Source organism: Indicator indicator, chromosome 8 (genome assembly GCF_027791375.1).
Source record: "Indicator indicator isolate 239-I01 chromosome 8, UM_Iind_1.1, whole genome shotgun sequence".
In the NCBI taxonomy this organism is placed as follows: domain Eukaryota; kingdom Metazoa; phylum Chordata; class Aves; order Piciformes; family Indicatoridae; genus Indicator; species Indicator indicator.
Window position 1 is genome coordinate 37,510,513 of NC_072017.1, and position 27,747 is coordinate 37,538,259.

The following is a 27,747-nucleotide window of genomic DNA, read 5'->3' on the forward strand; positions in this document are numbered from 1 at the left end:
AAGTCTCTCCTCCAGCATGGGGGAAACATACTGCTTGTTTAATATACTTGAGGTTTTCTCTCCCATCAGCATTACTCCTTTTCTCTTTTCTTCTCCCTTCTCTCTTTCCTTTTTTCTCTTCTTTCCTCCTTTCTTTTCTTGAGCAGACAGGTACAAGAAGGAAGTTGTCTTTCATCAGCAGTCCTTTGAGACAGAGTAGAATTCAGTGAGTCCTCACCATGATAGGATCATAAACTTACTGGGTTAAACCAAGCTAACTTTCCCTAAGCTGCCAAGTTTTAGCTGCACCATACATATATGTGATTCCTTGTGCCATTTTCTTTTCTTGTGATTTTGTTTTTCTTGATGACCCTGAGCTATGGCTTCTCATTTCTACCACTAGTCAACCTTCCTTTCTTTTCTGGTTTTGCCAATATAGGCCTCAAAGAAGAAATGGCAGAAGAGCACAAAGTAGCTGAGGTACATGAGAGAGGACCAGATGATGTTCTGCACGTGGGAATGGCACTGGCCCTGCTGCATCCAGGAGAAGACCAGGTAATTGACCACGCAACCGATCAGCATCTGAGTGATCTGCGACAAGGTGATGAACATGGCGAACTTGCGTGAGACTCTGAAGCCAGCAGCCCGCAAGGCATAGTAAGAGTACATAACGGCGTGCACTCCGTAGTTCATGGTCATGAACCAGCCACCACCAGCCACCATGTCCTTGTAGGAATACCAAGAATAAAGTAACACAGTAATGTGATGGTACCAGTGCAAGAAGATGAGCTTCTGCTTCCTAAGAATAATGAATATTGTATCACCTGCAACAAAACAACACAAACAAACAAAAAAAGAGGGGAGGAAATGAGAATCACATTGAACAAATCCATCATTACTACAGGGCTTCCTTCCCTTTGCTGTGGCTGGAATACAGGACGTTTTGGAGCACGGAAAGCTGTTTCCTAATTATGCAGTCTTCGGAAAAACAATGTATCCACGTTTGCCTGCGTGGGCACCCCTGCCTGAAAACTCCGTAAGTTTACTTGATAGACCCTTGCTGCAAACATCATCTGTGAAAATCTGAGGTGAGTGAACATGTTTTCTCTCTGACTGCGACACTGCCCATTACATACTTGTAGTGGTTTGAGCTAGTCCCTGGAGTCCCTAGTTTAGATACTAGCTGTAATTAGGAATATTCTAGAGACGTTTGAGTAAAAGATACATAATGTAAGGGACTGGACACTGAATGATAACAATAGATAGATTAATATAATTCCATTGGTATACTGAAAACCTTGTATCTTGCAGCAGAGTTTGTTTGTTCTCTTTGCCTGCTCACTCTTGCTCTGCTTCTGGCTTTCGTGCTGTGCTATACTTCCTCTGACCTTGGACCTCTCTAAAGGTACAGGGGGGGCTGAAGGGGGGATCGTGTGCTCTTCATAGCTGTCTTGGGGCCTTTTGTCCCCAAGAGGGAATCAAAGGCTGAATCAAAGGCACAGGGGGGTCCTGTGCTGTTGTTAGCATGTGTATAAATAGGTAAATACACTCTGTACATGTTTATTGCTTTTTTACAGTGTTGTATTTAGTTTCTTTTGTAAATACAACTCCATTTTTACATCCAAATTCTGAACGTGGTGAGACTTGCTCTCCAGGGCAGATTTCTCAAAAAAGAAGTAATTGGGGGATCTAACTCAACCCATAAAAGACTGTGACTAGAAGAGAAATGCAGCTTGACAGAGAGCAGAAAATCTGAAGAGGAAGCAGCACAGTGTCCCTCTGCTTCAAATGCCTACCTGCAAACTGAACCTCATTCAACTCAGTAGAGCCTTTTGAGCTACTGTGCAAAAAACAATTGCATATGCAGCCTACAATAGGAAAGGTATGTAATGAGCAGAAAAACATGCTTCCAGAAAATAATTCAGTTAATGGCAAAATGCACATCCTGTGCTGCAAATTCATGTTGTTACTGTAGAAAAGTAAATTTTTGTTCCCCTTTCCTGCTTTATTCTTCCACCTGCTTCTCACGATTGCACTGAGTACCTCAATGTAAGCATGCTACTTGCTTTCTGGTGTTAGACACTCTTTCAAAAGAGATCCCTGAGATTTGAACCTGGGGACTTAATTTCTAAGTGTATGTATCCCAGGAAATCCAAACCACTAATATTTATGATGGGTGGAACCAAACCAGTGCTGTCTTCACAAGGGCTGGAATAAGCCATAATGCTAATGTTTACTTCATTAGCTGCAAGATGTTGACTCACATTTTACTAAGTAATCATATGCTCAATTTATTGCTGCTGTGGAGTTCTAGATGATGTTTTCCATGTTTAACAATTAAATTTCCATGGGTTTGCAGTTATTTAAGCAGCAGGAAACCAAGGGATTCTGACACAGCAAGGCAACTGGTGTCTGTCTCTACCCAGTTTTTATGCTGATGACTTGCTGTCCTGTAATTTGCTGAATCAAACTCTCTGCTGAAAGGTACAGACTTATTTTTGCTGTGTGCTTGAACACAGTGAGTGCTGCAGCTCTTTGAGGTTTAGTAAGGACATCCTCTGAAATGAAAGCTGGAGGCTTCTGAATCACAGACTCCTTACCTCCTCCTTCCCATTAAACAATCCTTTCTTACACTAATAAGCCACAGGGTGAGAACACATGCAGACTGGCTAATTAAGTTGGCCTTGGCGTGTATATCAGAAGTATCATTACCAAAAGAATTACTGGGGAGACTGAAGTTTGTAAGAATCAGGACTAGAAAAGCTAGGGCTATTATGGAAAATGGGTTTCTATTTGGAGGTAGCAGGCAGCCTCAGCTTTCAGTGCTTAGGGAGGAAGTACATTACTGTTTCTAATTGTATGCCTACACCTGTATTTAAGGATGAATGCTGCAGAATGGAGGAAGAACCTGACTCAAAGCTTCTTGCTGACACAGATGCTGTAGCCCAGCCTTCACTTGTGTGCTCACAGGGTGGGTGACTGCTGATTACACTATTTGTATTTGCCTAAGAGTAGCTAAGCAAGAGGTATGGACCAGATTGTTCTTATTTCTTGACTACCCTGCTGTGTATAATCACTGCAGTTTATTCTTGGGCTGGGAATGGTCTTCTTCAACTGCACATGGATCGAACTTCAGCCAAACTGGGCTTAACTCTCTAAAAACTAAAACATGCAGAGCTTGGGGTTGGTTTTGTTTTTTTTTTTACTCTGTTTTTCTAAGACTAAAATGAGATTTTGACAGCTCTGAGACCCTTCTTTTGCCTTCTGCGCAGCCATTTCTGCTCTAAGTATGCACAGTGAGAGAAAGGGAGAGAGGGTACTCACCTAGTTCGGGTGCTTTGCTTAGCACAAATGCATATGCCCAGAATTTGCTGACAGGTCCAATGTAAAAACCCTGGTCACACACTGACTGCTTCAGGCCTTTGGTCATCAAAATGTACAGCATATAAGCACCAGTTCGAACAGCACCGAATATACTTTAAAACAAAAAGAGAAAATGAAGAAAGTTGAGTGGATGCTTGACATCTACATGCCATCACTTCAAATTATTATGAGAAAGAGGCCATGAATGTACTGAAATATTATGTTTGAGACAGCCTTAAAACTGGAGCAAATCTGCTGGCTTCTAGGAAGTTATTCTGAACTCGGAGTTGTAAACTGGACTGCAGCCCTATTCCCTGGGGGAAGTCTGGAATGGTAGCATCAGTGGTTTTTATTTCATTACTACAGGAATGGTCTTTCAGTTTTCAGGAGCAGTGGGAGACATCTGCTTCAGCTGAAAATATGCAATGTTTTGATGCTGATAGCTAGGAGATTACATGAAAGGAGCTGATGAAGAGTTGTCATCAACATAAACAGGACCAATTCCTCTTCTGATTTCCTTCTTGTCTCTTCCTGTGTTTGTTACAACCACAGGAGCTCTGAGCACAGACAATGCCAAGCAGGGCACACAGGTTTTGATGGAGGGTCTGGGTCAGGGCTGATATTTTGGTGCACATGCTGACTTTGCATTTCATCTCATCTCTTAACAGGTCACCGCTAAGAGAGGAATTGACTTGTTGAATTGAGTTGTAAACAGCAGATTCAGCCTCACCTCATCGAAGTGAGATGCAAGGTAACAGTGTTCTGTAAGTGAGAAACATCAAGAGATTTGCAGTGATATTAATTAATGCAATTAGAGAGGGGATAGGTTCAGAAAATAAAAACCATCCAGCTGATGTAAGGAACAAAGGCTTCTGTCTCAGCTGTTAGGAGCTCTGCAGAAGGAATTGCCTTGCTGTTTAAATGGGCAAGAACATGCTTGCCCATTGTCTACCACTGTAGCTTGTTGGTCCTTCAAAAGCTGTGATGCATACTGAGTGAAATAAGTAGCTTCCATAAAAATTGAGGAAAGAAAGACCCAATCTCCTCTGGGGTTGAGTATATCTTACTTTAATTAAGTATGCTTACTTAAGTACAGTGTAAGTATATCTTACATCATTGTGCCCCTCTGCCTTTACCCAGCTCCATCTCATCTGCCCTAACTTCTCTGTGACTTCATTCTGCTCATGAATCCTTTGGTTTCTGCTCTGCCTTGGTGTCTTTTGTGACTATCCCATGTCATCAAGCAAATTCAGCCACCTAAAAGGGACGTATAGACATGTGGGCAGTCCAAGCTACCATTTATGCCAAGTGTGTGAAATAAGGAACAGTCCATATGAAGTTGCAGATTCTGTTACTTGTCACTACTTGTCACTACTCTCTACAAAATGAGTTTTAAAATCATCAAGGCAGCCTCAAAAGTTGAGGTCTATGACAGTTCTTATGGCACTTGGTCAGACCAGATGGCTCAAGTAAGCCTGCTGAGCACAGGAACTGCTGACCTAAGTTTTTCTATTTGTTGCACAAATATATTCACAAATGTATTCAGATTTCCAAACCTGCAGCACTAACACCTCCAGACAAACTTGCCTGCTGCTGAGAAGCAATGCACCTTGCTGTGCTCTGCACGCACTCTGCAACCAAGTGGAGCACCATGCTGCTTGGTCCTGTTTGGGCTCTGTCAGTGGCACCACAGATGGGACTCCACAGCCAGGTGAGGTCTGGGGTGAGAAGTGTTACATCCTGGCTCCCACACCATTACATTTAATGCCTGAGGTCTCACTGTGCCACCAGGAAACTCAGACAACAGCGAGCATTCAAGAGGCTACTGTTGTTATCTGCTATTTGTACAGCAGTATTTGCTCATGAGCCCTACTGCCAGGTGAGTCCTCTTACACTGTGGTACAGGTGTCTTGAAGGAGTTCAGTTGAGTCTGGGCTTCTCATTAGCTTGCCCTAAGCAATGCAGATGTTCCTAGGGCTTAAGCAAGACAGCAGCTGCATGCAGAAGGGATAGTGCAGCATTCTTTAGCACCTGTGCAGCCCATGGTACACCCTCCCCAAGTAGGGTTGTTCCCTCCCAGAAATGCTCTCAGCATGCTCCTCTCATGTCTTTCAGGGATTGGTCTTTTTGACTTAGCAGAGAATGCTAAAGCCTACAGGAGAGCTTTGAGATCAGGTGCAACTCATTCTGTGTCTTCTCTCTGGCATTTAACACATGCCTTTTTTTTTTTTTTTTTTTTAAATCTTTCTCAGGAGTTGCATTTCTCATTCCCAAGAAGGCAGGAGATCCTGACACATATGTGATCTGATCACTTCCCAAGGCAGTGAACTCCTTAAGGCAGCCAGGGCAGGCTGCTGCTTGTTCCTGTGTTTTGGGTGGTGGCAAAACTGGGTGGAGGAAGATCAGGCAGAATACATAATGCCACGCTGGTTCTCCCACTAGCAAATACCTTGGTGTTGACATTAAAATAGGGGAGAAAAAGGAAATTTTAAATTATGAAATCAAATAGCTGCAAGCAATACTCCCTTCTATAGAAGCTGTACTGCTTTTCTAAAATGCTACTTTTAATTAAAGTTTGAAATCAAAGAGAATTCTGTACCACGAACACAACCTCAGATGAGAAGAGGACTTGTTTAAGCAACAGCAAAATGTTTCTTTAAGTAATTTGAGTATGGACACCCAGGGATTTAATCTGGACTGGTAACAGAGCCACAGAGTGTTTTCCTGTGGGGATTAGAGTTTCACTTGACTATCCTTGAAATTAGAAGGATGTTATTCTTCCTGCCTTCTGGTTTAGCAGCTACTGCAGAGATCTCCTTGGAGCGCGTACATGTGCACTTGCACGCTCACATTCGCTTCCTATTCTATCATTTTGCAGCACAGTGGCTTCCTCCAGACCCCTGCCTCTGGAAGACGTGACTCCAGTTACTGCTCTGCATGGGGTGAGTCAGACTAATCTGCATTTTTTTACCAGGAAAAGCCAAGTTACATTTGTGTGTAATTCACAAAGGAAGGCCTTATGAATAAGGAGGATGTCAAACTGTAAGTAATTCTTTCACAGAATCACAGAAATATTAAGGTTGGAAAAGAACTCTAAGATCATAAAGTCCAACCATCAATCCAATACTACCCTGCCCACTAAACCTGAAGTGCATTATCTACATGGTTCTGGAACACCTCCAGGGGTGGTAACTTTACCACCTCCCTGGACAGCCTGTTCCAATGCCTGACCACTCTTCAAGTAAAGATTTTTTTCCAATATCCAATATAAACCTCCCCTGCTATAACTTGATGCCACTTCCTCTTCTCCTATTGCTTGTTACTATGGAAAAGAGACTGACCCTCACCTCACTACCACCTCCTGAAAGGGGAGTTGTAAAGAGCAAGAAAGTCTCCTTTCAGCCTCCATTTCTGCAGGTTAAACAACCCAGTTCCCTCAGCTGCTCCTCACAAGAGCAGTTCTCCAGACCCTTCACCAGCCTCAATGCACTCCTCTGGACATGCTCCAGCACCTCAATGTCTTTCTTGTAGTGAGGGCCCCAAAACTGAACCCTGGACTCAAGGTGTGGCCTCACCAGTGCTGAGCACTGGGGGACAATCACTTCCCTAGTCCTGCTGGCCACACTATTTCTGATTCAGTCAATCACCTAAAAAAACTCCAGAGAAGGGAGCTGTGCTTCTTGCCAACAAGCATGCCCCATCCCAGACAGAAAAAGGTCTAACGCTCATCTTCAAATAAGCCTTGGACCCAGAGAGCCACGACTGCTTTTTGTGCCTCTGCCACTTAATCTTGTTTGTTCTGCAAGGTAAGATCAACCAGCAAACTTCTATCTTGCAAAGACATGATGTGCAGCAGAGTGATGACACTGCTTGCTCAGTAAATCACTTCTGCTTCATTTTATCCTCACCCTGCTCTCTGCTGTAGCTTTTGTGAAGTACTGAAGCAAACTGCTTACTAAAGCAGTCTGTCTGATGGGAATCATCTGCAGGGATTTGGGAAATAAGGTAGCAGCAAATTATTGTACAATTACAGCTGTTTGCAGTGAGAGAGACTGATCAGAAACAAACTGCACCTACTATTGCAGCTTTATCATCTCTTCAGCCTCAAGACATCCTACATTCTCCTCCCTTCGGTAGTGACTTCTCTAGTGGATTAACAAGGGCCCAATTGATATTTTACTGCCCAAAAAATGATCAAAATGTATCCATGAGTAGAATAAAAATTAGTATTTTTTCCTCACACAAAAGGGTCTCAAAAAAATCTCATGCATGGGTTAGGCACAGTGTTAAGAAGGAGGGAAACTGAGAGCTGGGGACCTACCTGATGACCAAGTGCTTGTTGGTCATCCCAGCAGGGAGGGAAGTACTTGTTTATCAAAAGCCTGTGAGGGCAGCAGGTAGCTCAAGACTCCAGTTCACCCCTCAGCTGCCATTGTAGCACTTTTCACTGGATAAAAATGTGTCTGGATAGTCAGACCCAAAGAGTGGTGGTGAATGGAGCTGAATCCAGTTGGCAGCTGGTCACAACTGATGTTCCCTAGGGCTCACTGCTGGGACCAGTCCTCTTTAATATCTTTATCACTGTTCTGGACAAAGGATCAAGGGCACTCTCAGTAAATTTGCAGATGATACCAAGCTGGGTGGGAACACTGATCTGCTTGAGGGCAGGAAGGCTCTGCAGAGGGACCTGGACAGGCTGTATTGATGGGCTGAGGCCAGCTGTATGAGATTTAACAAGACCAAATTCTGGGTCCTGCAGTTGGGTCACAACATCCCCATAACAGCTCCAGGCTTGGGGCAGAGTGGCTGGAAATCTGTCCAACAGAGAAAGACCTGGAAGTACTGGTTGATGGTCAGCTGAACATGAGCCAGCAGTGTGCTCAGATGGCCAAGAGGGTCCCCAGCACCCTGGCCGGGATCAGCAACAGTGTGACTAGCAGAACCAGGGCAGTTATTGTCCCTCCACACAAGCACTGATGAGGCTACACCTTGAGTCCTGGGTTCAGTTTTGGGGCCCCTCACTGCAACAAAGACACTGAAGGGCTGGAGCAGGTCCAGATAACTGCCACAAAGCTAGCAAAGGGTTTGGAGAACAGGTCTGGTGAGGAATGGTTGACAGAACTGGGCTTATTCAGTCTGGAGAAAAGGAGGCGGAGGGGGGACCTCAATGCTCTCTACAACTTCCTTTCAGGAGGCTGTAGTGAGGTGGGGGTTGGTCTCTTCTCCATAGTAACAAGGGGTAGGAGAAGATGAAATAGCCTCAAGTTGCACCAGGGGATGTTTGGATGGGATATTTGGTTGCAAAGAATTGAGACATGCTGCCCAGAGAAGAGGCTGAGTTACCATTCCTAGAAGTATTTAGAAGATGTCACCTGAAAGATCTGGTGCCAAGGGACATGATTTAGTGGTGGCCTGACAGTGCTGGGTTAGTGGTTGATGATCTTAAAGGCCTCTTCCAATCAAAATGATTATATGATTCTTTGCAGCAGGCTCATCTCCTCCTGGCAGTGAGAAGAACATTTTTGCTAGGGCTGCTTCCTATGCAGATCCATCACTGCATGTGGCTCCTGTCACCTCTGGACATCGAGGTCCAGAATCAATACTGTACAATGTGGAAAAAAAAAAAAAAAAAAAAAGTATTACAAGTTCAGCACAGAATACAGCAACATTTCCTAAAAGATTTTAGTGCTGGGATAATCTCAGGGTGGAAATCCTCTACTCCAGACTGCATCTTAAAATGCAAACGGTACCTGGAGAATGAGGTAAAGATGGCACTGAAAGGGATAAAAGTCTTGACTCTGGCTAAGGTGATAACTAGAAGCTCCATGTCAAAAGTGAAGTGTCTTCACTTTTGAAAGCAGGCCACCTGTACACAGCACCAGCAGAGAGCAGCAGGGAGCCTGCAGACAGCAAGACCTGGTTGTGCTGAGCAAAATTAAGCTCTGGTAGGGACTTCAAGTGGAGTCCTCCTTACCCAGGCCCACAGGCTGCTCAACATGGGTGCCCAAACAACAGGCACCCATCTGGTTCTACCAGCCTCTGAGATGTTGGACTACCCTCTGTTGTGGGTGTGCTGGGCTAGCCTGGCAGGGAACTGGCTGGGCAACCAGTCCCTGCCTGGTTGGAGGAGAGAGGCTTTCTCCCATGACCTGCTTACATGGGCACCACTTGTAGCTACGAGTCCCAGCAATTGAGTCTATGCCCCAGGAGCACAGAAAGGTGGCAGCATGGTCATGATCCTCCTCTCTGAAAATCACATCAGCCAGACAGTGGTCCTGAGAGAGCAGCTGAGATCACCTTACATGCAGTCACAGCCCTCAGACTGCAGCTTGCTTGCATCATAAGGATGAGAAAAAAGGGAAGCAAATTCTTTGGCTGTTTTGTGGTGGTTAGTTTTTCATTTTAGCATGCAAAATATTTACAGAGGAAGAGTTCTGTATTCAAAGAAATGTTTAAAGGTCACTTGGTGGAGAATGTGGAGCTTCCCACACCTTCCTTTGTGACAAATCAAACTGCGTTCATTGCTCTGTTCTGTTCAGCAGGAGTACTTAGTGGTCATATCAAGTTTCCCTTCTGCTGCTGAAGAGCTGGTCCCTTAACACAACAAATTGGCCTTTCTGAGTCCTTCTGATTTAAAACCTACAGCCCTCAGCAGAGAGGAACAAGTTGTGTTGCTAAAGCTGTGGCACAGGAGCATGTGATGCACAGCAACCCCTCAGTATGACAGGTCAGAGTGGCAGGGTGGTCCCAGAGCACACCTAGGGAAAGGAGTTACTGTAAAGAGGCAACAAAATATTTCTGGCTTAGCCAAGCAACAGCAACTATGTAAAAATGAACTGATCCTGAGAAAATGCATATAGAAAGCATCTACAGGAGAAACACTATGAAGAAAGTTTCTCGAAAACAAATGCAGCTGAAGCCACCTCTGTCAGAGAGTTCTGATCCCCCAAATCAGGAGAGAAACTCAAACTGGTATTTACAAGCAGTCTGTACTGAGGTGGGTGTACCTCCATGTGATGGAACGCCTTACATCTTTCAGTCATTTGCTTGCTGTGCTCTTTGGATTAAATCCTAAACATAAGTTTGTGACAAACCAATTTGGCAACAGAACTGCTAGGGTTGGTTGGTAGCTCTCTGGAAGTATTTCATAGAATGGCTTTAGTTGGAAGGGACCTTAAAGATCACCTAGATCCAGCCCCCTTGCCAGATCAGGTTGCTCAAAGCTGCATCCAGCCTGGTCTTATATAATTCCAGGGAAGAGGTGTCCACAACTTCTCTGGGTAACCCTTTCCAGTGTCTCACCACCCTCATAGTAAAGAACTTCTTCCTAACATCCAATTTAAATCTATCCTGCTCTAGTTTAAAACCATTGCCCCTTGTACTGCCACCACATGCCCTTTATAAATAGTCCCTCTCCAGCTTTCCTGTAGGCCCCTTCAGGTAATGGAAGGCAGCTATAATGTCTCCTCAGAGCCTTCTCTTCTCCAGGCTGAAAGAGCTTTTCTTCTATACCTGCTCAAGATGAGCTTCTTGCAAATCACCCTTGTCTTCTGCAGTCTCATGAAAACGGTCCCAGGGTATCATCAATGATATGCACCAAGCAGATGACTCAGCTAGGTGACAGGGCTAGATGACAACTTTCTTAAGAAGGTGATGGATTTTTGTTGCTGCAAATGAAGCTGCCTGCAGGACATTTCTGTCTCTCACAAAACCCTGCTTCAGCCACATGAGAAGGCACAGTAGTTTTGGTTGTTAAAAGACACAGAGGCACCTCTGGAGGATGCAAGCATTGAAGAGGCCACTTGTCTTGCACAGCAGCAGATGGAAAGGTTTTTCCCAAGATTGCCACAGAATTGTTTTTTCCTGTCTGACCTCAGATAAAGCTGGCAGACCATTGGTGGAAAACGGCCCTTTTCAGGGAGGAAGCACACCAGGATAGGTCCTACCTAGCGAAGAGGAGCTCTGAGAACGTGCATTTGTATGGTGACCACGTACCATATATACAGCTGTAATAAAAGAAGAGCTACCTGAGCTATTATCTGTGCAGTCAGGTGAGGTAGTCAGATCACAGTGTCCTTGCTGCTTTGCTCTTGCTGCAGTGATTACACCATCAAATCAGTGGGAGAGATGGAAGATTTAATGAACTGATAGCCTGCTCCCAACCTAAAATCTCTGCTTACACTGCACAGTGGCTTCAGGTCCTTCAGGGGCAGACTATGCTGGGACTTTACAATCATATAGTTGTTTAGGTTGGAAAAGACCTTTAAGCTCATCAAGTCCAACAGCAGTTGTCAGAAAGACAAGACACTCAAACAAAATTTTGGTAGCTAACTCAGGAGATTTATGGGAGGTTTATTACCTTATAATATGTTTCCTAAAAAAAGGAAACCATTCATAGAATCATAGAATCAAGAAGGCTGGAAGAGACCTCAAAGATCATCAAGTCCAACCTGTCACCCTAAACCTCATGACTATCGAAACCATGGCACCAAGTGCCACGTCCAATCCCCTCTTGAACACCTCCAGGGATGGTGACTCCACCACCTCCCTGGGCAGCCCATTCCAATGGCCAACCACTCTCTCTGTGAAGAACTTTCTCCTCACCTCCAGCCTAAACCTCCCCTGGTGCAGCTTGAGACTCCATCACAAGGAGGGGACTGGCGAGACCTGCTGTCACACATCAGCTTTTCAGCATACAGAAGCAAAAGGCAAGTGAGAAATACACTTCCTGGCTAATTAAGTTTCACAGAATCACAGAACATTAGGGGTTGGAAGGGATCTTGAAAGATCATTTAGTCCAACCTCCTGCAAGATGCAGGATCACCTAGAATAGGTCACACAAGAACATGTCCTGGTGGCTTTTGAATGTCTCCAGAGAAGGAGACTCCACAACCTCTCTGGACAGCCTATTTCAGTGTTTTGTCACCCTCACAGTGAAAAAGCTTTTACTTGTGTTCATGTGGCACCTCCCATGTTCCAGCTTGCACCTGTTGCCCCTTGTCCTATCACTAGACATCATGGAGCAGAGCCTGGCTTCCTTACACTTGAAGGCTCCACAGGCACATGTTGACAGGTTATCACAGAGAGCAAACATGGGTGCTGAAGGTCCCCTTTTCTGGGGAGTGGACACATCTAGGAATGTAGTAAAGGAGCAGCACAATCCACCAGAATTGCCAATTGTTTTCCTCTGCTTTCTGACACCCAAGCTGATCTTGGGTGCTTGTGAACTGGCTACATTTCATTGCAACTGTTCCTCCATTCCTTTTTATAAAGAATGAATCATCTCTCAACACTTTTCATGTTCTTCTTTCTCCCATGATGTGCACATCCATCCACATCTGGCCAGCTCTGCAGGGCAAAGGGAGGAGCAGAACTACTTTCACTGGGAAATGTGTAATACATGATGGTGCAATATTGGTATTTTTTTTTAAGTTGGATTTCCCAGGTGGAATAAATTCTCCAAAAGAGAGGAGGAATTAATTAAGCCTATGATGATTTAAATATATAGTTTCACTAAAAGGTTGTCAGACTACCTAAACATTATCTCAGATGTGACTCCTGTCTTACTTGGCCTTGATTGCAGACAAATGCAGTTCCATAAAATCCTGGATCTTCCCATATTTAAACAGGTGTAGAAACCATAAGGTTGCTTTAGGCTCATCTTTGATTGCAAAATCACTTTTACTGTACATTAAGAAACCATACACTAAGAAACTGCTTGTAAAATACAAATGAAATGTGTGCAATCAGTGGAAGATATAATTTTGTTGTTGTTCAGTGACCTACATGGAATTAATGGCTCTCATTTTGATCTCAAGGAGTTAATGAGAGCTGTGGCTAAGGTAGTGCAGTATGACATGCCCTCTAATCTCATAGAGAAGCAGCCTAGAAAAGAATCTGACACTCAACATCCAAAATGGTCAATGTGACTCAAGGACAGTCTATATGAAATATTCATATGTACTAGTAACTGACTAGAAAAAACAGCTTTGTAAGTCTGCAAGTGATGATTGAAAATATTTTGCTAGGTTTGTGGAACTGAGACTGATGTTTGCCAAAGCAAACAAATCAGTCTCTTAGTTCAGTGAAGGATATACAGCAATATTCATCTAAGTGATAAAAAAAGTTTGAAAAAAGAATAGCATTGACTACAGATCTGGCCTCTCTTAACTCCAAACGTAACATTTACGAGGCATTTTACAAGCACTTGAAAGAGAGAACTTTTGAACAGTAAGTTAGCTTGAAATCCTAGAGAGGCGCTTGTTCAAATTACAGCTGATGAACTTAGTCCAACTGCTATTTTCATAAGAAATGGCAAAGAAAATGAATGCAATTAGGCTGCTGTTTCATCACCTTTCAACATTAAGGTTAGTGATAGAGAGAAGGAGACCTGATCCTGATTAAAGATTGCTCTTATAAAACCCTTGTAAAGCACCTCCCTGTTTTACCTCCCAGAACTGATCCCTGGAGGCTCCTGTCGCTTCATCAGATGCACTACTGATGAAATGGACACCTCCGGTCTCTCCGCAGAGCAGGCCTTCCTGTTGCCAAAATTTTGGTCCTGTCTGCTTTTCAACAGTCAAGTGACTTTCAGCTTGGGTTGTCCACCTCAAAGACACCGAGGCCAGCAACTGCTTTAGGTCAGACATGCCTGTGTGAAGAACTGCTAACTGCTAAGCTCTTTCTAAGTTCTGGTCCCTTCAGGTTCAGACCTAACTTCCATCAGACGACTTCTGTCTGTGTTGGCATTTCCAAAGCCCTTAGCATTATATTTATATTTCACAGTCCTTAATGGCCTTTACTCTTGCAACAGCCTCGTTAAGTGGCTAAGCACAAGACTCATTTCAGAGACAGAGAGGTGAGGCAAACCAGAATTGAAATGTCCCATCAAAAACTTGTGTCTAGGCCAGGATGAGAAATAATGTGTGACACCATGAGTTGTGGTTCAGTGCTCTGCCCATGAGGTCTGTTTTGTGTAAGCAGAAAGAGGTCTAACCTCACTCTGCATCAATGAAAACAGTTTCATTGAACTAATAGTAAACATACTCCAGTAGGAGGCATTTTCTTCAGACTCCTGTAGATTTTCTTTTCACGTTTTTTGAGTTACTCTCTAAACCTTGAAGTCCCAAATCCTCCATCTCAATTACCCAAGGTACACCTATATAATTTATAGCCCATCTTGTCTGCCAATCTGACACTTTGACATCTTGCTTTCAAGACATAAAAATACAGAGTGATGCACACAGAGATACAGAGCCGTGCTGTCCTGGAAACACAAACAGCCGAAAACTTCCTGACCTAGCAAGAAGATCAGATAAGGGCAAGACCTGCCCTACACAGACTCAGACCATTGCTTTCCTTCTGATTTCCCTTGATGTATTAAGGCAAACACCAGGGTGGATTTGGCCTCACACAGCTGAACACAAGCCACAGAGGAAGTGAACCTATGTAGTTTCAAAAGCATCCCTACGTCTATCTCCTCTCCACTGTCCCACTCCTTGAAGTTGCCTAGGGTTAGACCTTGCCATAAGAGAAAACATTTGGATTCTTCTCCCATGTGGAATTTTTGCAGCTGTTCTAACTATTGTAGTTGTTTTGCATTAATGCTCCCTGCTGATCCCCTGACTTGTACCAGTGAATTCCAGAAGAAAAGCAGATCAGAACTGACTGTGGGGGGTGTCTAACTCCTTGTGATATGGCCAGGTACAAAAATCCTGCTATTGAGGGGAGAAATTCAATGCCAATAATCTTAAAAACTCCTGTTTTCCTTTACTAATGCTCTCAGTTGATAAAACTACAACAATACAGGTTCTAAGCTCATTCAGCAGTAACTGGTTCTGTAGGGAGTTTATTTTGAAGGGCTTCTACCTACCCAAATCTACAAAGAAAAAAACCCAAAGGCATAACCAGTGAGTAAAACACAGACAATAGCAGAACCATAAACTGTCACTGTAAAGTGAGAAAAAAAAAAATCTCATTATTTCAAAGTCAGTCTTGCAGAGGAGTGCAGTGCTTGTTTTTTGTATGTCTGGGATTTAGGACTGTCATGACAATATTGTGCATCCAAGGATTTAATGTGCCCCAGCAGAAAAACCTGCCTTCTAACATCATGCTGCCCAGCTGCTCCTCAGCCTGTCCCCCTGCCCATCTCCTGACTAGGAAGAACAGATGGGTCTTGTGGCTACCCACTGAGTCCTCACTTGCCCTTTCTGAAGGTGAAAGAGTCCTATTCAAGGTGGAGTCCAAGCCATAGTATTGCTAAAGAAAAATGGAAGAAAAGGGGCAGATGTTTTTTTCAGTGCAGGGCTTGCTTACTAGTCAGTAGGACTGGAAATGTTTTATAATGAACAAAAGTTGTGCTAATCTTTGCAGTTTTAATCTTTCTTTTTAGCAGAAGACTTCTTTGCATAAGTTCACACATACTTGGAGGTTTGGGTTCAGTCCTATTAAAATCCCAACGCAAAATTGGGGAGAATTCCCCTTCCATCTCTAAAAAAACCTTAGCACTGAAGCAAACAAACAAGCCCTGCTTTGCAGACCTTCCTACTTGACTCTGATCCAGCTGTCTGCCCTAGCAAGCTTTTCAATGCAAATCATTGGAGTTTTCAACGGGGAACAACATCTAAAGCCAGGCCAGCTCAGAGTGATTTCAAAATTGTGCAAATATTTTACATGGCTCTAAGAAATGATCAATCATTTGTGCAGGTTTATATACCCATAGCATATGCATACATGCCTAGGTGCTTATTACTTCCCCATGTGATAAATTTTGGGTAGGGAGATTAGGTATATTGAAGTGACAGCTCACTCTGTGGTTTTTCAAGTGAGGGCAGATACTGTGCTCCTTGCATCAGTCTTTTTTTTCTCCTCAGCAATAAATCCCTCAGCGTGGGGTTACTCCCTTCAGCCCTTCCCTCTTGTTGGCAGATTTTCCAGTCACAGCTCACCTGGTTCCCCAAACCATTCCTTTGTCCTTTTTACTGACAAAAGTGGACTGAAAACCAGGCTTAACTTATTTCCTTCCCTCTCCAGGGACCTCATTAAGTATACCCAAACAGTGACATCTCTGCTGGGCTCTGGATCAATGGACACTGTCATCTGGAGATTTTAATCACATTAACACCACAGCAGAGTAAAATCCATCTGATTCTCTCTCGCTAAAGTAGCAAACCCAACACTTCTGCCAACTGCTGCAACTACTACTCTGAAGGCTTATTTATATATGTGGATAAAACCCCATCTACCACAGCTACCACCTTCCAGTCTCTCCTCATGGAACCTCAATTCCCTCTCCAGGAAACATAATCTGATCCCCCAGACCTGCTTTCTTTATGACTGGGACTAGCTACATTCAGACAATCCTGAGGAGCAGAGTATAAAAATGATCAATAAAGCAAAGCTCCATGAGCTCATGGAAGAACCTGCACAGCTTATAAAGCATAAGAGAAATCAGATGCCTGGGCTAGATTCCTACAAGAAGTCTCTGCAACAGAGCAGATAACTGGTGGGGGTGAGAAGGGTTATGCTTGCATGGAAAGCCTCACACAGAGCACTCATTGGCTTCTCAAGGCCCGTTGGGTTTTGGTAGAGATAAACAAGGAGCAACGGTCAGGCTGAAGGGCAGCTGCCCTCAATCATCCCCCAGGAGCATCAGAGAATAGCCGAAGTTGCTTAAAGGGACACCCGCGGAACAGCACACTGCTGAAAAACATGGAGCTGGTTTTGGTCAACAAATGAAAAATCAGCTCTACCCAAGCATCCCTGCATCTTGTCTGGCTTCCAAAGAGTCAGTTACAAGCTAATCAATAGCAATTACCTATCATCCGGCCCTGTCCTCCTCAGTGTGCTGTTACCTCATGCTGCTCCCTGATTATCTGGCACATGGAGGGCAGGAACTTGAAGGAACAATATGTCTTGATGAAAGCTGTTATTTCTTAAGCAAAAACTCACTCTTCCATCACTAAACAATAATTGGACTTCTGTTGTAGCTGATGATCCCTGGCACCCTAGGAAAGCTGGATATTCAATGAGATGTCAAGAAATATTTCCTGATTCTTAGATATTTTCTTTCAGCAAGTTGTGACTGCGGCTAAATTACTAAAAAGATTAAAAAAATAAATCAATTTTCAGCTTAAGCCCTGTGTTTGATACATAATCTCCCAAGAATTAAAGAATCCATCTCAGGCTTGCCAAAGCAGCCCATGTGGATTCATAAGCACAGCATACCTCTTAAGCAATCCTTAATGAATGCTTCAGGAGCATTTGCACTTGTTCCTGTGTCGCTACTGAAATTCTTCTCACCATCCAACATTATCTCAAGAACATTTGAGAGTAACAGTAATACTGCAGTGATTTAGATGATAATCTGGGAAAAAAAGTGGCACACCTATTGCTGCAGGATAAATTAAAAGATGCTCACTGGATCAAAAGTATCAAGTTGGTAAAGTAACTGTCATGTATAGCCTTGAAATATATGTACTCAGGATTTTAAAATTATCCTAGGCAAATAAAGCCCAAAAGTAATAAAGTAAAAGATTTAGCAGAGAATCCAGCCAACCAATGAGGGTAGCCAGCACTAAAGCTGTAAACCAGGCAGAAAACAAAGTAAGCAAAATCTAAGTTGCAGGAAAAGACTAGCATTTGACAGAATAAAGAAGGCTTAAAGAAGCTAAAAGTTATAATGCATCTATAATGAGCTGCTCAGATCCATAATTTTAATGGCAATTACAGCCCTGGAGCCACTGATCTTCCCTGTCCTTCCCTGTGCAGTGCTCTCCTGCAAGCATCTAGAGAAGTTTGGATCTCAAGGCTTTGCCTACAACTGGTAAATAATAAATATATTTTATGTATTCAGGAAAGATGCTGAATGGTACAGAGAAAAGGATGCACATTGGATTAGAAGAAGCTAAACCACATCACATGTAGCCCTGCAAAGGAGGAACTTGGAAGTGCTAGCAGACAACAGGTTCACTACAAGCCAGCAAAGTGCCCTCGTGGCCAAGAAGACCAACAGTATTCTGTGGTGCGTTAACAAGAGTATCACCAGCAGGTTGAGGGAGGTTCTCCTTCCCCTGTACTCTGCCCTGGTGAGGACAAACCTGGAATACTGTGTCCAGTTCAGGGCTCCCCAGTGCAAGAGAAATAGAGATCTACTGAAGACAGTCCAATGGAAGGCCATGAAGATTATTATGGGACTGAAGCATCTCTCTTAGAAGGAGAGGCTGAGAGACCTGAAGGTCTTTAGCCTGGAGAAGAGCAGGTTGAGAGGGGATCTTATCAAGGCTGATCAATATCTAAAGGGTGGAGGTCATGATGATGGGGCCAGGCTCTTTTCAGTAGTAGCCAGCGGTAGGACAAAAGGGTAATGGGCACAAACCAGGAAGCTTCACTTGAATTTAAGGAAAATCTTCTTTGCTGTGACAGTGCCAGTGCCCTGGAGCAGGCTGCCCAGACAGTTTGTGGAGTCTCCTTCTCTGGAGAATTTCAAAACCTGCCTGGATGTGTTCTTGTGCAACCTGATCTAGGTGACCCTGCTTTAAGAGGGGAGCTGAACTAGATGATCTCCAGGGGCCACTTGCAGGCCCCAGCACTCTGATTCTGTGTGAACACTACTCTGTCTGGCAGTGTTTATTAACACACCCGTCCGCAGGTGCAGTGTTGGATTTGACAGGTCATGCAGGCTAACACCTCTCAGGGTTTGATTCACACTGTCTCCACAAAGCACAAGCTGTTGGGGACTTACTCAGAAGCAAATAGAGATTTCTGCATGGGGGGAGGACCTTTTATCAGGCACACAAACCAAATACTGAAGCTGAGTAAAACACAGAAGTGAGGCCAGAGGGGGACAGATGGAAGGTTTGATTTCTTTGAGTGAATTATCTACCTCCTAGCACAGCTCCATTCTTAAGCCATGAGACAGATGTTCTTTATTCCTCAAATACACTCCCCAGTCTGCTCCCCATTTAAAACGGAGAGGAAAAGCCACACTCTTGGGGGATTCTGTTTTGAGTATGACATCAATGCTGAGTGGTGGCCTGACAGGGTGATCTCCTGAGAAAGCTATAAATCAAGGTGCAAAACTGTATGTCACCACTCCTGTTGATTGTGAGAGTGGGCAGGGAAGAAACAAAACAAGTGCAGCAGCTGCTTTCTAAATCACATATTCAATGCACTTTGCTAAGACGTTCAGTTTTGCACCATTAAAGACAAACAAGTAAGTAGAAAAAAAAAAAGGTTTTACAGAAAGGAGGCTCAGTTTAGCACTGAAATAAAAAATTAGCCAGTCTATCATTATCTCCTCTAAAATAGCATCAGTCATGACAAATAGTGAATTCTGTGCAAACTTCTTAGAAGAATAAAACCAGTTTGCATTCAGAATTACTCTGATGGACAGAGAGTCCACAGCAGCAACAGCAGAACAAATGAAGAGGTGAGATTTGAGAAGAGGATGGGCTCAGCATGTCGTCACATGGCATCAGTTACAATTCTGGGAATGAAGATTATTTGTCATGGGATGTTCTCAGAATAAATAAGGTACATATTGGAGATGCATCCTCTTAGTAGTGCTTTACTACTCTTAGCCTATATATTTTTATCACCTCTATATTTTTCTAGAACTTGTTCTGCAGTGTATGAACTCACTCTGCATCACATTGCTTGTGTTTCCCTGTTGGGTTTACAATTCACCTTAAAGAAAAGAAATTAGTCTCTTAAACTGTCAGATAGTATCCAAGGGATTTCTGTCTTCTTTCCAATTGTTTGGAATTCCTATTGACCACCCAGCTTTCAACTTTTGCTCCAACACAGTCACTTAAAAAGATGTTTATAGTATCTGTTATATAAGAAAATCATCCAAGCACAGGAAGATGAATGATGAACTTGAAATCCAGCATAAAGGACCTGGCAGCACTCCAGATGAGCCAGCGTCACAGACTGCCTGGACATGATACCATGAAGAATAAAGACAGCCCTCGCTCCAACAAACAGGTAACAGCTTATTTCATGGGTACTTCAAACTGTTCCCTGGGGACAGAGTTGGGGGCAGTACTTCCAAGAGGCAAGGCATGGCAGGTGGGTTAGCTCATTGCAGAAGAGAAGGCTCCAGGGAGACCTTATAGTGGCCTTCCAGTCCCTGAAGGAGCCTACAAGAGAACTGGGGAGAGGCTCGAGAAGAGAAGACTCCCTGGGAACTGTATAGCTGCCTTTCAGTACCTGAAGGGATCCTACAGGAAGGCTGAAGATGGACTTTCCATAAGGGTGTCTAGAAATAGGACAAGAGGGAACGGTTTTAAGCAGAGGGAGAGTAGGCTTAGCCTAGATCTCAGGAAGACATTCTTCAGTATTAGACTGGTGAGGCACTGGAACAGGTTGCCCAGGGAGGTGTTTGAGGCCATGCTGGATGAGGCCTTCAGCAACTGAACCTAGTTGCAAGGCAACCCTTCCCATGGCAGGGAGGATGGAGTAGATGATCTCTAAGGTCGCTTCCAATCTAAGCCATTCTATGATCCTTTGGTGATCTAATTCATGTCCTCAGAAATGTTCTGCTGAGAATATGCTCAAAAATGCTCAAAAAATACAGGGAATGTTCCACATGGAATTCACCTTGTTCTTAAATTATATAAAATTATTAATCCACCTTTAATGCTGTTTATTAATTTTAATGTTATTTGGCAAATATTTCTCTTTTCAGTGATTCAATTTCTCTTTGCATGGATTGTCAGGACCTTTAGGAAATTTTGGAGTATTGTAGAATTTTGATGGGTTGCTCAGCAACACAAGAAATTAAATGGTGTTTTAATCTCCATGGCAAGTTATCTGTGAATGGCAGGTCTTGACATAGGATGTAAATTTGAATCATCTTTCATCAAATTTCTTTCTTATGAGCACAGTAACTGAAATACAATTGAGTCACAAATCCAAGTGACTGAAATCCTTTTGTCAAACTTAGCCTTTTCTGTTCAGTCCAGCTCAGGCCTGACTCCCTCACATAAGAGATGTTCCAAGCTGCCTTCTCAAAAGCTCTCTGTTGAACAAATGCAAACCCTTCTACAAAATGGTGCTGTGCTTGCAGAAACAAATCAATTGCACCAGTCTCATAAAAGCAAAGTGAGTCACTTTCTTCCATGGAGCCTTTTTGGTTGGGATACTTTGCTTTTTGAGGCTCCAATAAGATTTAAGGCAAGCAGCTATGCTTGATACCACCTCTCCAGTTTTGAAGGAAGGGATTTCCTGGGGGAAAAAAAAGACATCTGGAAACCCTGTATTGATATCAACTGATTTCCACCACTGGTACAAAGCATAGCTGCGTTTGGATGAGAATCTAAGTAATCTCAGGTGCTAAGAGTATTATGTTTGGGTAGTTTAACGAGACAAAGAGAAATCCTTCCTATCTACACTGCACCAGCCACAGTCAGGCTTAGTCTCTGCTGAACATGAGCCAGCAAGCATGCCCAGGTGGCCAAGAAGGCCAAGAGCATCGCCAGTGGGACCAGGGAAGTGATTGTCCCCTTGTACCCAGCACTAGTGAGGCCACACACTGAGTCCTGGGTTCAGTTCTGGGGCACTCACTACAAGAAGGACATTGAGGTGCCGGAGCGTATTCAAACAAAGGCAACAAAGCTTGAAGGGTCTTCTGAGGAGTGGCTGAGGGAATTAGGGGTGTTCAGCCTGGAGAAAATGAGGCTGAGGGAAGACCTTCTGGCTCTCTACACAGCTCCCTGAAAGGAAGCTGTAGCCAGGTGGGTGTTGGTCTCTTCTCTCTAGTAACAAGTTATAGGGCAAGAGGAAGTGGCCTCAAGTTGCACTAAGAGAAGTTTAGGTTGGATATTAGAAGAAATTTCTTGACTGAAAGGATTCTCAAAGACTGGAACAGGCTTCCCAAGGAGGTGGCTGAATCTCCATTCCTGGAGGTGTTTCAAAGACACAGATATGGTGCTGAGGGCCATGGTTTAGCACTAGACTTGGCAGGGCTAGATTATGGTTGGACTCGATGATCTTAAAGGTCTTTTCCAACCAAAATGAATTCTATGAATCTATGCTGGACATTTTAGCTTCCTTATCTCCCATACTGACATGATGCTATTCCCCAGGGAAGACAACCTTTTAGTATTGTTAGTTAGTGCCTTGACCCTGAGATTTCTGTTGGCAGCTCTTTAAGGGTGGCTAGCAAACAAAAATGGTGCCATGCTGCTGTCTTGTGTAAAGATGAGGCAATCAAACAGATGCTTACGCTCCTGGATAGTAATGCTGCCCATACACAAACTCTACAGATATCAAAGGAGTTACAAATACCCAGCTGAGATGTAACCAAAACGTGCATTAATGACTTTCTATCCTTCTCTGAGAGTCCTGGTCTCAGCATTGCTGACCTCCAGAGATGCCAGCAACACACTTTTGATACACTCCTCGTGAAAAATTCAACGAATGACCCTAACGTTACGTTCAAAGTGTCACAAACATAAAACTGGCAACTCAGAAGGAACGTGGCTTTATTTTTAACCCCAGGAAACATTCCTGAGCACAGGGCTGAGTGTCACTTTGCTGCACAGGTGAATCAGTAACAGCCTCCTTGGCATCTTAGGAGACTGAAAAAGGAACTTGTGTCAGCTTCCTAATAGGGGGTTCCCACTGACATGGAGCAGCACAGAGCTGCTCCCCTAGGATCTCAGTACAAAACCCAGCTAGGCAAACACACTTAACTGAAGTGGAAAAAGCAAGACAAAAGACTGAAAACATTTCAGGCAACAATAAATCTTCAGTGTCAAAAACATGTCAACAAACCTGCTAGGGAGGGAATAAAACCAAAAAAACCCCAAACCCAACAACAATATCCCAAACTAATTTCTCAGCAAAAGATTTCAGAAGATGATGTTTTCACAGTGCTCTCTAAGTGCAAAGCAAGATTTACTGTCCTACAGAAGTTTTCATGAGAAATGGTAACTTTATTCCAAACACAAAGCATTCGAGCTGGTCAATGCTTCCAAAGGGACATAAATAAAGCTGCTTTTCTGCCTCAGAAATCCTGCTGGCTGCCAGTGTTGACACAAACCTCACTCTTGACTGAGCTCTTGAATGTTCAACAAGCTCAGGAGGGTGCTGTCGTTGTTTTGTTTATTTATAAGCGTGGCAAGTGTCCTACTGTAGCTGCTACCACATTTAAATGATCTTGGCACAAGGGAGGTGTAAGGAATACATTCTGAAGAAGGACCATGTCATTGCCTGGCAGGCAATTTCCTTCCTTCCTTCGTTTTTTTTTTTAAAGCCCAAAACACATCTTTCCAGCCTCTGCTAAGTGTTACTATTTCTGCGGATATTTGAAGCAGGTAAAAGGGTAGGAGTGCTAGAAGGGAGACAAACAAGGAGCCCAGAAAAAAAAGCCTCACACTGACCTTGAGGCAGAATACTGAGGGCTCCCCCAGGCAGGGTGTTTTTCCTCAGCACAACTACTCACAGCAGACATACTACTTACACGTAATTGCTTACAGGACCCTAACAGCAAAACTGTTAAGACACAGCCAGAACTACAACATCAAATGCAACCAAATGAAAATGATCAGTTTTCACAGTGGTAGAACTTGCTCTCAAAGTTACCCAGACTGCTCCAAATTTTGTCTGCACTAGGATTTTTTTTTTTTAAGGTATCACTGAACTATTACAAAGGCCAACAAAGTCCTCCTGTTAGCTGGATGAAACAATGTAGAAATACAGTTTATATTCCTCACCAGAGTTTTAGAAGGTGAAGGAAAAGATATGCCATGAAACTTCTTCACTTCTGTTTTATTCTATTTTGTAGAAATTCCATTTTAGAAACTATTAGAAGCTATTCCTATCTTGTGAAAAATCATGCATCACTCACAGAAAACCTGCTTTATATACTTGTAAACTGATATAATCAGCAATTGTTGTATTGATTCTAGAAAAAGATACAGGTAGCAGTGTTTGAAAATGGTTTGCAAATGATTTCTGTGCTGATGAGTGAGTTCCACACTCCCAACAAGCACAGAAATGAAGGCTAATAATCCTCAAGTCTTCTATGTATTTAGCAAACTGTAGCAAAGTTTGTGTGTTTATAAGAGCTGTTTTTATAATCGTTAGTTCATTCATTTATCTTCAGTCTCATTAAAAATTAGCCTATTAGCAGATAAGGAGGAATTCACATTGCTCAGTTTTACTCCTGACTCCAGCAGCTATTGACAATCTGAACATGACTTTCCCCACACTTGATGACACAAGCAGCACATAGCTAGAGAGATGTGCAGCACTAAGAAACAGCCTCTCCCTGGGAAGCCTCCCTTTTGCTACATTCACAAGCTTTGTGAGGGAGTCACCAGAAGCTAGATTCTGATTTCAGTTAGTCACCTAATTTACCTGTCATCAAAGCAGCAGCTTTACATTTACCACCCTGTAATGAAGATGAGAGCCCAGACTACATATTCCATATGTGCACCCATATAAATGTAACACCAACTAGTAAGTGAGAACAAGACTAACAGCTTAATGTGTTGGTTTCCATTTGTAGCTTGCACGGTAAATCTATTGCAGTGATCAGCGCTTTCTCTCATGTCCTCACTCTATTTTCACCTTTGTTTTTCAAGAGGGTTATTGATTTCTCTCCTCTTCAAACGCTCTATGATCTGGCAAGTCAAAGGGGATCATTTCAACAGGGGAACAGACCAGGACATAACCCTGAATAGTAGAACTAAAGCAATGCCATGGCTGGGTGAGCTGGCAGTCACGTAAGGAGCGCTGTTGTGTGTGAAGAACCCAAAACCCTCTTCATGGACTACTGTCAAAGGCAGTTGGTGTGAAGAAATGCCTACCTGAAGACAGCAAGGCTCAGGGACCAGAGCACTAGTGGCTTCCTCAGTTCAAATTTTGCTCGTTTGTTCATCAGGTGCCGACCACCAAATATAAAGGCAGCGTAGAGAGCTGAAAACAGGAATGATTTCTTCCTGCAAAACAAACCCAGAAAACATCTGTCAAGTATTTAATGAGTATCAGACACACAGCAGAGTCACAGCTCGACACAGCTGTCAAGGAAACTCTTCTGAAGATGCTCCTGCTGAGATTATTGCTAGTGCATGAACCTACCTGCCTGCACGCTGGGCCAGGTGCTGACAAAACTGACCCTGGGGAAGTTCTGAAAAAGGACAGCTGATTTTGGCTCCCCTTCATCCCCATATTCTGAAGAGTGAACTTCTATGAGGCACAGGATAGATATTGCAGAGCCCAGACACGCTTCTACAAGCACAACACTGTTGACACTTGAACCAGCTGATCATGTTTTGCAGCTCACTTATCTTTTTCACATCAGTATTTATTTTCTGCAGGTTCCTTGCTACCTGGCAATTTAGTTTCCCATTTTTATCTCCAAGAAGACATCTGGGAGAGCTTCAGCACTGCAACACAATGTGAAGAGCCTCATGAAAAGCAGAGAGCCATCAAAGGGAGGTCAATAGTACCATTAAGCAGTGACCATGCTGGGTGGCATCACCCTGCTACACAAGCCCTGCCTGTGAGTGCTGATTCAGGAAAATCAGTCAGTTTGCTGAAAGGTGAAGCAGGGCTCTGTTAATGATACTCATTGATACTCACAGAATTGCAACTTTTATTTTTAAAACTGCCTGATAGTAGCCCAGCCAGCAATAATCAGTAAGCATTTGAACTCTGCTACGGTAATTCATTGTAAATCAACCAGAGCTCAAAAACAGATTCACCTTGGGACTCATTCCCACACAATAGTACACTAAGATGTAATGATGTACAGTATTAATGGTGGCCTAACTGGATGGGGGTGTACTGAGGTACACGTTTTTCCCTTACAAAATCTAAATTCACAAACATCAGCGGACTATGGCTTTGCACTGAGAGATGCTGGTTCTTTTTGGACACACATACACCGCCCCCCTGCCCCCCTCCAAAGAACAAAACACTCTCAAGAAAGTTAAATACTTCACTAACAGCCAAAAAAAGGTAGCAGCAAGTTACTAGATCTCCTGTTCTTTCTGATGCTGGAACCCTGAGATGTTGCAGTGGCAGACAGACCTGAGACCAGGGCACAGAACTCTGCCCAGGGAGGTTCAGCCATGTGGTAGCCTTGTAGAGCTTTTATAGGATTTTCAGATGGATGTTTAAGAATGTTGCTTCACCACAGGATAAAGACAAGGATATACTCATGGTGTCACTACTGCTGCCAAGTAGGTGTCACCTCAAGGTTCTTCCATTGTGATTAGCCAACTGAGGATACACCATGGCAAAGGATATGGAAAGCATGGCATGGTCCTGAAGGCCAAGTGTCCTGGTTTTCTTGGGACAGAATCCCAGACAATGGCTGCAGGCCATTAGCATCTCTGAGTCAGCTAGGACAGCTGACTGAAGTTCTCTACAGATGTATCCCAGACTCTGAGCATCACACTCAGTATAAAGGGGGAAGTTTGTGAGAAGAGAGGTGCCTTGTTAAAGCCTCCCGCTTGGGCTCCTCCTGACCCTGCTCCTCTTCCTCCTGCTCTTGAGGACTGCATTTCTGGATATTGTGACTGCTGCACTTCTGCTGGGCAGAGTACAACTTTATATACCTTCTACTGACATTGGTATTCATTTGTCCATTTCATTAAATCCATTTTCATTTCAACCTGTGGGTCTTCTCTCCTTTTCCTGATCCCCCTTCTCTGCTGCAGAGGGGTCACTGGGTGACAGAGTAACTGCTCTGGAGTTTAGCCCCAGATACAGCTAAGTGTGGACACCAAGCAATGCACGCAGCACAGCATGGCATGGCACTGCCTGTGGTGTCATGGACAAGGGGCTTCCCATCAGACCCATGAAAACTAAGAAAAGTTGTAGCAGCATATCTGCAGTCCAAAGAAAGCACACAGCACATGGGGCCTTCACTGGAGAGAAACGAGTTTCATGAGCTTGAAAGCTCATGAAAGGGAAGTCCAAAGAGACAGAGGCCTACCAGTATGCATCCAGCAGCATGCCATTTTCTGCCCACTTAGAAACTCCTGTTCTATTAACATAGCTGTGTTACAAATGGGCAACTGCATGAAACCCCAACCAGCGCTCTGCGCCAAGAAGGGGAGACACAGTTCCTGTAGTCTCCTGGCTGAGCTTTAACACCCCTGTTGGCAACAAGTCCCAGGAAGAAGAGAATGACCACAGAAGCAGTGTCCTCTCACCTTGCACATTGAGATGGTCTAATTGCCATGGTAATGTTTATCACAACCAAGTTTTGCAAACCACAAGGCCTCAGTCCTTATTCATCTCATAATAGAAAAGAATGCATTGTACTTCTACAGAGTCTTGTGTTTCAGTCAGAGAAGGGACTGAATTACCACATTTGACAGCATGAATGCAGTTCAGCTTGGCTGGAGGTCAGTAAATATTTGTTAACCAGTTTGGGGAGTGATG

The 27,747-nt window shown here is 43.6% G+C and overlaps 1 protein-coding gene across 1 annotated transcript in view; it reads right to left on the reverse strand.

Moving 5' to 3' along the window:
- Positions 1–378: 378 nt before the first annotated feature.
- Positions 379–27,747, reverse strand: part of ELOVL6 (ELOVL fatty acid elongase 6) — a 79,917-nt gene continuing 52,548 nt past the window's right edge. The window contains exons 2-4 of the mRNA XM_054383178.1: positions 25,161–25,292; positions 3,304–3,455; positions 379–803 (exon numbers count right to left, since the gene is read on the reverse strand). Coding sequence (XP_054239153.1) covers positions 379–803; positions 3,304–3,455; positions 25,161–25,292 — 709 coding nt within the window. The remainder of the gene's footprint in view (positions 804–3,303; positions 3,456–25,160; positions 25,293–27,747) is intronic.